Source organism: Arachis hypogaea, chromosome 13, assembly GCF_003086295.3.
Source record: "Arachis hypogaea cultivar Tifrunner chromosome 13, arahy.Tifrunner.gnm2.J5K5, whole genome shotgun sequence".
NCBI lineage: Eukaryota > Viridiplantae > Streptophyta > Magnoliopsida > Fabales > Fabaceae > Arachis > Arachis hypogaea.
In genome coordinates this window covers 27,077,771-27,086,266 of record NC_092048.1, presented here as the reverse complement: position 1 = coordinate 27,086,266, position 8,496 = coordinate 27,077,771, and the positions used below count along the sequence as shown (strand labels likewise).

Sequence of the window (8,496 nt, the reverse complement as noted above, 5' to 3'; positions counted from 1 at the left end):
CTGTAGCTCCAGAAAATTCACTTTGAGTGCAGGGAGGTCAGAATCCAACAGCATCAGCAGTCCTTTTTCAGCCTGAATCAGATTTTTGCTCAGCTCCCTCAATTTCAGCCAGAAAATAACTGAAATCACAGAAAAACACACAAACTCATAGTAAAGTCCAGAAATGTGATTTTTAATTAAAAACTAATAAAAATATACTAAAAACCAACTAAATCATACTAAAAACTGAGTAAAAACAATGCCAAAAAGCGTATAAATTATCCGCTCATCAGCCATGCCGCTTTTGGATCTTTCGCAGGTTGGAAGTGAAGAGATGGATCTTGGTCACCAGGTTTGGACTCAAGTTTAATTTTTGGTAGTCTTGAACCGCATGGTTGATTTGAACATTAACGGTTTTGTTTTATTTTTTTTTTAAATTTGATACTTAGGTACCGGATCACGATGGCCTTCGAAAAGATGAAATACCAAATGTTGAAATGCAGTTTGAGCAATTGCAAATGGCTCATGAATTCTATCTGACATACGCAAAGAAAGTCGGGTTTGCAACTAAGATACGGATGACAACCTGTGATAAGATCACAAATCAACCCATTAACCAAGCTATCCACTGTAATAGGGATGGGTACCGCGGGTCTCGTGTCAAAGCGTCAATGCAGAAGAACAGGATGTCAGCCGCTGGGTGCAAGGAAAGGATATACATGAAGTTTGACAAGGAGATGCAAGACTAGGTTTTCTTCAATGTGGAGTTGAGTCACTCGCACCCATGTTCAGCGAGAAAGGCGGGGCACTACCATGAGTATAGGAAGCTGACCATGCATGCGAAGTGGGTGATCGAGGATAAAGATGAGGCTGGGATTCGACCAAACAAGACTTTCCTAGCTTTGGCAAATGATTCTAGGGGCCCATCTAACCTGAGATACTCAGAAAAGAATTTACGAAACTATATTACAGCCAGGCTCCGAACCAGCAACGTCAATGTGGATGTCAGAGAGATGATGAACTATTTCATGAGAATGAAGGACATCAATCCAAACTTCTTCTACGCGGTGAATTTGGACGATGAGTGTAAATTTCGGAGTGCAGTATGGGTGGATGCAAGGTGTAGGGCGTCATACGAATATTATGGAGATGTTGTGTCACTTGGTAGCACATACAGCACAAACAAGTATGGAGTAGTTACATTGGTGTTATTTTTCTTTTTTTTTTCCGTTGTTCGGCCGTGACTGATATTTGTTTTTTGTTGCTGTTTTTGAGTGTAGGCATGGATTATCGTTTGCGTCGTTCGTCGGTGTCAACCACCATGGTAAGTCGACCATCCTTGGTTGTGCTCTTCTTGGAAATGAGGAAATCCCAAGTTATGAATGGGTTTTCAGCCAATGGGTGAAGTGCATGGGAACTGCTCCACAGCAGATCATTACTGATCAATGCAAATCTATTTTTCGTGCAATAAAAAAATGTGTTACCCGATACACGCCACCGGTGGTGCATCTGGCACATTATAAAGAAGTTATCGCACAAACTTGGAGGTTATCACCGGTACAGAGATATGTATGATGACTTCAATGATATTGTGTGGAACTCTCGGACCGAGAAGTCATTCGAGGATAACTGGTCTGAATTCATAGACGAGCACAACTTACATAACAACACATGGCTATCAGGTATGTTAGTGTACAATTACTTTTTGCTCATTAATTGAAATATTTTTGGTAGGTGGCTTTATATGATTTAATAAGAAGTTTCTTTTTCTTTTTGTAAACATCTTTGATGATCGACGCATGTGGGTCCCAATATACTTCAATGGTGAATTTTCGGCTGCCATGAAGAGCACGTAAAGGAGTGAGAGCATGCACTCATTCTACGAAAATTTCTTACACAGTCGGACTAGCTTGGTCCAATTTGTTCACGAATATGACAATGTACTTGGAATTAAGGAGCAAAGGGAATTGGAGGATGATGCAGCAGACTCGAGGGGGGTTATCCCTTGTGCAACGAGCTCACCAATGGAGAGACACTTTCAGCAGGAGTACACTACCAGCATATTCAGGGATGTTCAAATTGAGTTTGTCAAGAAGGCTAATTGCAGGGTCTCTGTTGTTGCTGAACAGGGGCCATTGGTATGCATGAAGGTGGAAGAGGAAAAACTAGTGAATGATACTATTCTTTGTGTTCCATACGACGTCCACTTTAATCGATCCACACAGGAGGTTCGTTGTGAGTGCAATCTATTTGAGAGTTCAGGCGTGTTATGCTGTCATTGTCTTGAAGTTTTCCATTCTTACAAGGTGTATAAAGTACCTAATCGATATGTTCTCCCTCGTTGGAGCAAGAACATAAAGTGCAAGCATACTTATGTCAAGAGTAGTCACAACGTCAGTCGGTCGGATGAGAGTCATGTTGCATTCAAGGAACTATGTGCACACTTCTACAACATTGCTCAGGATTTTGTAAATGACGACGAAGAAACAGCCTTGCTTCATGTTGCTCTGGAAGAAACAAGAGCTAAGCTGACTGCTTACCGTGCCAAGAAGAGGTCCGAGAGTGTGGTGGACTCCCACAACAATATTGGCTCACAAAGTTCGAATGTTGTCGGTGTGATGGACATCCAAGCCCCATCGAAGGTCAACACAAAGGGCCGGCCAAAGAGTAAGAGGCTCGGCGCTGCCCTGGAGAAGTCATTTAAAAAATCTGCTCGGAGTAAAAACAAGCATGTCCCCCCGGTACATGTGTGTATCAACCTCGACCCAGCATCTTTATTTGGTATAGTACTATGGAAGAAGTTAACTGTTGACCTTTTGTTTTGTTCACCAAGTGGTTTGTCCGGAGTCAACTCAAGATGTAAGATTCGGTGTTGTTATAAGCCAGGCTGATCCCGAACAAGTTGGTGACTTCATGTCATTGTTAAGCTCATTTAGCAAAAGTTAAGATTTGTTAGATATTGCATTCATTTTTTTATCAAGATTAGTGGAAGAAGCTGGTTTCATGGGGTAAACATATAAGGTTTACATTTCTATGCAGTTGATCAAAGAATAAGATTGAATAATTTACAAGAAGCATGTTAATGTCACCCGAGTGAACCCTTTTGTGTTATTTTATTCCAATGAATTGAATGCATAACGAGTATACATGATGGTTATTCTTTTACATGGGAGTAAGGTTATTCACCCTAAGCATGGATGGGTATCCGTGGGTATTTCTGTGTGCAGCGATTGGTTGTTTTGTTTAATTTTGACCAAGTTACACTAGATGTTCATTACAGTATAGTATAGGATGTTTAGTTTAATTGTATTTGTGGATGGTCATTGATCGCCTATTTCAATATGCGCACACATGCCTACTTTACTAAACAACTTTGATAACCACAAGAATCTAAGCTGCTAAAAAAAATATAGACCCTTTTATGGTAACATAACCAATAAATTCTTCTACTGTACAACAACAGAATTCCTCCTAACGTCATTCTAATGTGACATAAATAAATCCCTAGGCATATCAGCATGTCATTCTAATGTGACATAACTAAATCGCTAAGCATATCAGCACCAAGTTACATAATTATAGTATGGCAGATGTACGTGAGCGGATGTTCATTTTCACTCTACGCATGGATGGTTATCTGTGGGTATTTGTGTATGTAACGATTTGTTATGTAAAATTTTCACCAAGTTACACTGGATGTTCATTATAGTACATTATATGATTTTTAGTCCATATGTTATTAATTACAAGAACCCTTTTTCCATTTGTTAGAACAAACCACTTTACTATTTTTATTTCTTTTAGACTTGATGCATAACGAGTATATTTGATTGTTATTCTGTAATTTAAGAGATAGTTTAATAAAGTTGTACCTGATTTCTACATGCTTTATTGTATAGTTTTTCGGTACAAAGCTGTTCGTTATAGACACTGTTTTCACGTTTTTGTAATGAACTAAAGTGGATGTTCATTTTTGTAAGTGACTAGATGTTTGTTTTCACTCTAAGCATGGATGGTTAGCCGTTAGTATTCGTGTGTGTAGCACTTGGTTGTTATGTTTTAATTTTTACCAAGTTACACTGGATGTTCATTATAGAAAGATATAAGATGTTTAGTTTAGCTATATTGGTGGATGGTTATTAGTCATCTATTTCAATATGCACAAATATGGAAACTTTACCAAACAACTTTGATAAATCCAGGATTCTAACCTGTAAAAAAACATAGATATTTTAAGGTAACATAACCAATAAATCATTGTACTGTAGAAAAACAAAATACGTCCTGGAATCAAGTCTTTCTAATGTGACATAAACAAATCCCTAACCATGATGGCAGTAAGTAAACTAATTATAATCTGGTAGTTCAATTCATTTTAGCTAATCCTAAGTAAGCAACTTCTTCCTCCCTTTGCGCGTTGCCCCCTTCGGTAATCCTTCCGCACGTTCAATCAAATGACCTTGTGCTAGGTGCAGTGTATGGTGAACTAACTTCCTTCTTCTTGTTCCGTGGTGCATTGCACCGAACAGGTTTAACATTGTCATTCAATAATGAAATAAGCTGGTGAACCAATGCATTGTGTGGGCCACAAATTATGTCTAGCATCAACTCCATCCTGTATGATTTGAGTGAATCCTGTGAGTAGATTTATCAGGCGATTTAGTGTTAAGAATTGTTACAGTGATATTTTTACATCACGAATAATGAGAAGTGCGAAAATGTTTATTTAACAAACCTCGTCCCATTCGTAAAGTTCATGATCTTCTGTCCAACTTTCCATGAACTTAATAACGCACATGCCACAGTCAAAGCTACAAGAAAATGTATTACTTTTGCAATTAGGATGACAAAAACTTTTAACATGCTACGTCCAATTATTGAAAGAAACCTGAAAAAGCCTCAAATTTGGGTTATAATTTCATCTCACTTGTTCGATTGCTTTGGAACCCTTGCGTAGGAATGAGCTGGGCCGTACGTAGTCTGAACGAATGCAGGAATAGCAATGCTTGCCATATTGATGAGCGGATAATTTATACGCTTTTTGGCATTGTTTTTAGTATATTTTTAGTATAATTTAGTAAGTTTTTATTATGTTTTTATTAGTTTTTATTTAAAAATCACTTTTCTGGACTTTACTATGAGTTTGTGTGTTTTTCTGTGATTTTAGGTATTTTCTGGCTGAAATTGAGGGACCTGAGCAAAAATCTGATTCAGAGGCTGAAAAAGGACTGCAGATGTTGTTGGATTCTGACCTCCCTGCACTCGAAGTGGATTTTCTATAGCTACAAAAGCCCAATTGGCGCACTCTCAATTGTGTTGGAAAGTAGACATCCTGGGCTTTCCAGCAATATATAATAGTTCATACTTTCCCCAAGATTTGATGGCCCAAACAGGCGTTCCAAATCAGCTCAAGAATTCTGGCGTTTAACGCCAGAACTGGCACAAAAGCTAGAGTTAAACGTCCAAACTGGCACAAAAGCTGGCGTTTAACTCCAAGAAAAGTCTCTACATGTGAAAGCTTCAATGCTCAGCCCAAGCACACACCAAGTGGGCCCGGAAGAAGATTTCTGCATTAATTACCTATTTCTGTAACCCTAGACTACTAGTTTTCTATAAATAGGACCTTTTGCTGTTGTATTTTCATCTTTTGATCATCTTGGAATCATGTTTTGATGATTGAACCCTCTTTGGGAGGCTGGCCATTCGGCCATGCCTAGACCTTTTGTTCTTATGTATTTTCAACGGTGGAGTTTCTACACACCATAGATTAAGGTGTGGAGCTCTGCTGTTCTTCATGAATTAATACAAGTACTATTGTTTTTCTATTCAACTCAAGTCTATTTCTTCTCCAAGATATTCATTCGCACTCAAGAACATGATGAATGTGATGATTATGTGACACTCATCACCATTTTCACCTATAAACGCGTGACTGACAACCACTTCCGTTCTACATGCAAACAAGCTTGAATGTGTATCTCTTGGGTTTCTAATTTAAGATTGGAACCTTCGTGGTATAGGCTAGAATTATTGGCGGCCATTCCTGAGATCCGGAACGTCTAAACCTTGTCTGTGGTATTCTGAGTAGGATCTGAGAAGGGATGACTGTGACGAGCTTCAAAATCGCGATTGTTGGGCGTGTGACAGACGCAAAAGGATCAATGGATCCTATTCTAACTTGATCGAGAACCGACAGATGATTAGCCGTGCGGTGACAGCGTGCGTAGAACATTTTCACTGAGAGGACGAGAAGTAGCCATTGACAACAGTGATGCCCAACATAAAGCTTGCCATGGAAAGGAGTATGAATGATTGGAAGAAGGCAATAGGAAAGCAGAGGTTCAAGAGGAACAAAGCATCTTCATACGCTTATCTGAAATTCCTACCAATGAATTACATAAGTATCTCTATCTTTATCTTATTTTATGTTTTATTCATCTTTTAATTACCCATTCTCCATAACCAATTGAATCTGCTTGACTGAGATTTACAAGATGACCATAGCTTGCTTCAAGCCGACAATCTCCGTGGGATCGACCCTTACTCACGTAAGGTATTACTTGGATGACCCAGTGCACTTGCTGGTTCGTTGTGCGGAATTGTGACAAAGTGTGATTCACGTTTGAGAGCTCCAAGTCCTTTGGCGCCATTGTTGATGATCACAATTTCGTGCACCACATATCCTCACACAGTCTCCCCTGGAAATCATGGAACAAACATAGTGGAACAACATGCTATTAAATTAGATAATATAGCTGTATATTGAATAAAAGAAGTATAGTATCTAACCACATATGCATCGAGTTTATCACGTTTGTCATCTTCTAGTGCAGAATGTAAACTGTCGAGTATAACTATGCGCTTCGCATTCACCTCAAATGCATATACCCACCAATGGCCCCTCCAACAATAAGGAAATAACCACTGCAGCAAACAGTATATATGAATGATATGACAACCTATTTCCAACAGCATAGTATGGTAAAGTCAATCAACGTAATAACATGGGAAAACCCAATACCAAAATATGCAAATAAAAACACCCATAAGAAAAATTGGTCACAATGACCCCCCGTTCCAGATTTAACCATGTATTTTTTATTAGTTGAATCAAAAGCCCGGGTTAGGTCACGTATACAAATCTTGGTAAAATAATAAACAACCCGCATAAACCAATACCGGGTTCAAGGAGGATATAAACAGTTCAAAATAAAACAGCAACTCACCCAGTTTCTCTTTGCTGCTACTGCCTTGTCAAAGAACCTAGTATCCTCACCAAAGCTTGGACTAAGACCAGCATAAAAATTGGTCTCACACCATCAATAAATGAAGCAAGACTATCATTTTGTGTCACTGATTCCTGCAAACCCACACACATAGTAAGAATCCCGACAAAATCTTTTCCAAATTGTAATGAGAAGAATGTAATTACCAATATGCCTGGACACACGCAATAGAAATCTCGCTTGAATCTAGATGACTCGGTGTCGTTTAAAGAGTAGCACATCCATTGAATTACCTACACAATTTATTTAGCTAGTGTAAGCTAAACCCCGATATAAAGATAGTGAATAAAAACATTAAGTTCATATACTTACGCAGTTGTTGACCCAACTGCAGGGTTTCAAGGTCCAAAAGTCATTCTTTTGTAATACCCATGTAGTCCCGCCCTTCATACTTAGCTAAATCTTGATCTTCGTCCAAGAACGAGCTAACTATCCATGTTCTGATTTGTTCCTCCTTAGTCTCCCCCAACTTTATATTTCTTAGGGTTGGATGAATTGAATGTATCGGGGAAGGGGTTGGAGTCTTTTCAAATTGAGTTAAACCGAGTGAAAAGCTCTGTCTCTCTGGACTCGGTGTATGGTAGCTTGATTTATTTGGCAACACCGTTTGCAAGGGCTGCATGATGATGGCATTTATTTTGCGCCCCTGTTCAACATTATTGAGTACTTGCTCAAATTCTGGAAACTGAACGATTGAGATGTCGAATTCGCTGAAAACGAATGCGACATGAAGTTAGCTAAAATAACAAGTTATGCCTAGCTAGACGGGTAATCACATGGCATGGGTATGAAAAATAAAGAAGATAAACATACAACAAGGTAATCCAAGAACCACTAACCGGTCAAAATCATAGTCACTGAGCTGTACAAGTGCTACTGGTGGTGTGTGTGGAGATCCACTTTTGAGGTCAGTGTTTTCTTCTTGAGGACTATTAAGATTGCCCTTGACCACGGGATCTGCTTATTTTACATCATGTGGCGGAGGCTACTGTTGGAATAACCGTATCCTTCTAGTAAGCGGCACGTCGTCATCATCATCAGAATCTGGGACTACCAATGGTGCAGCATTGCTTCCTGGTAAATTTTCTCTTGGAATTGCTTTTTAGTTGCCGCGTCTAGATCGGCTTTTGCGGACAGGTAACTTTCTCCTCGTACCAGTCTTGGATTCCTGTGGTGTAAATTCATGCATATCATCATTTGCATCAAAAATACTAAAACTCTTCATCATAGA

The 8,496-nt window shown here is 39.0% G+C and overlaps 1 protein-coding gene across 1 annotated transcript; it reads left to right on the top strand.

The window, feature by feature from the left end:
- Positions 1-812: 812 nt before the first annotated feature.
- Positions 813-2,870, top strand: LOC140177511 (protein FAR1-RELATED SEQUENCE 6-like). The gene is made up of 3 exons (XM_072210629.1): positions 813-1,165; positions 1,260-1,536; positions 1,935-2,870. Exons 1-3 carry the CDS (start codon positions 813-815, stop codon positions 2,868-2,870), a joined length of 1,566 nt encoding a protein of 521 aa, XP_072066730.1.
- Positions 2,871-8,496: the final 5,626 nt, after the last annotated feature.

What these genes read in the sequence shown, in the direction of transcription:
- LOC140177511 (XM_072210629.1), top strand. Translation starts at nt 813, where the DNA reads ATGCATGCGAAGTGGGTGATCGAGGATAAAGATGAGGCTGGGATTCGA. An exon ending in AGCACATACAGCACAAACAA is followed by an intron (nt 1,166 to 1,259) that starts GTATGGAGTAGT and finishes TTTTGAGTGTAG; the next exon opens with GCATGGATTATCGTTTGCGT. An exon ending in AAACTTGGAGGTTATCACCG is followed by an intron (nt 1,537 to 1,934) that starts GTACAGAGATAT and finishes CTTGGAATTAAG; the next exon opens with GAGCAAAGGGAATTGGAGGA.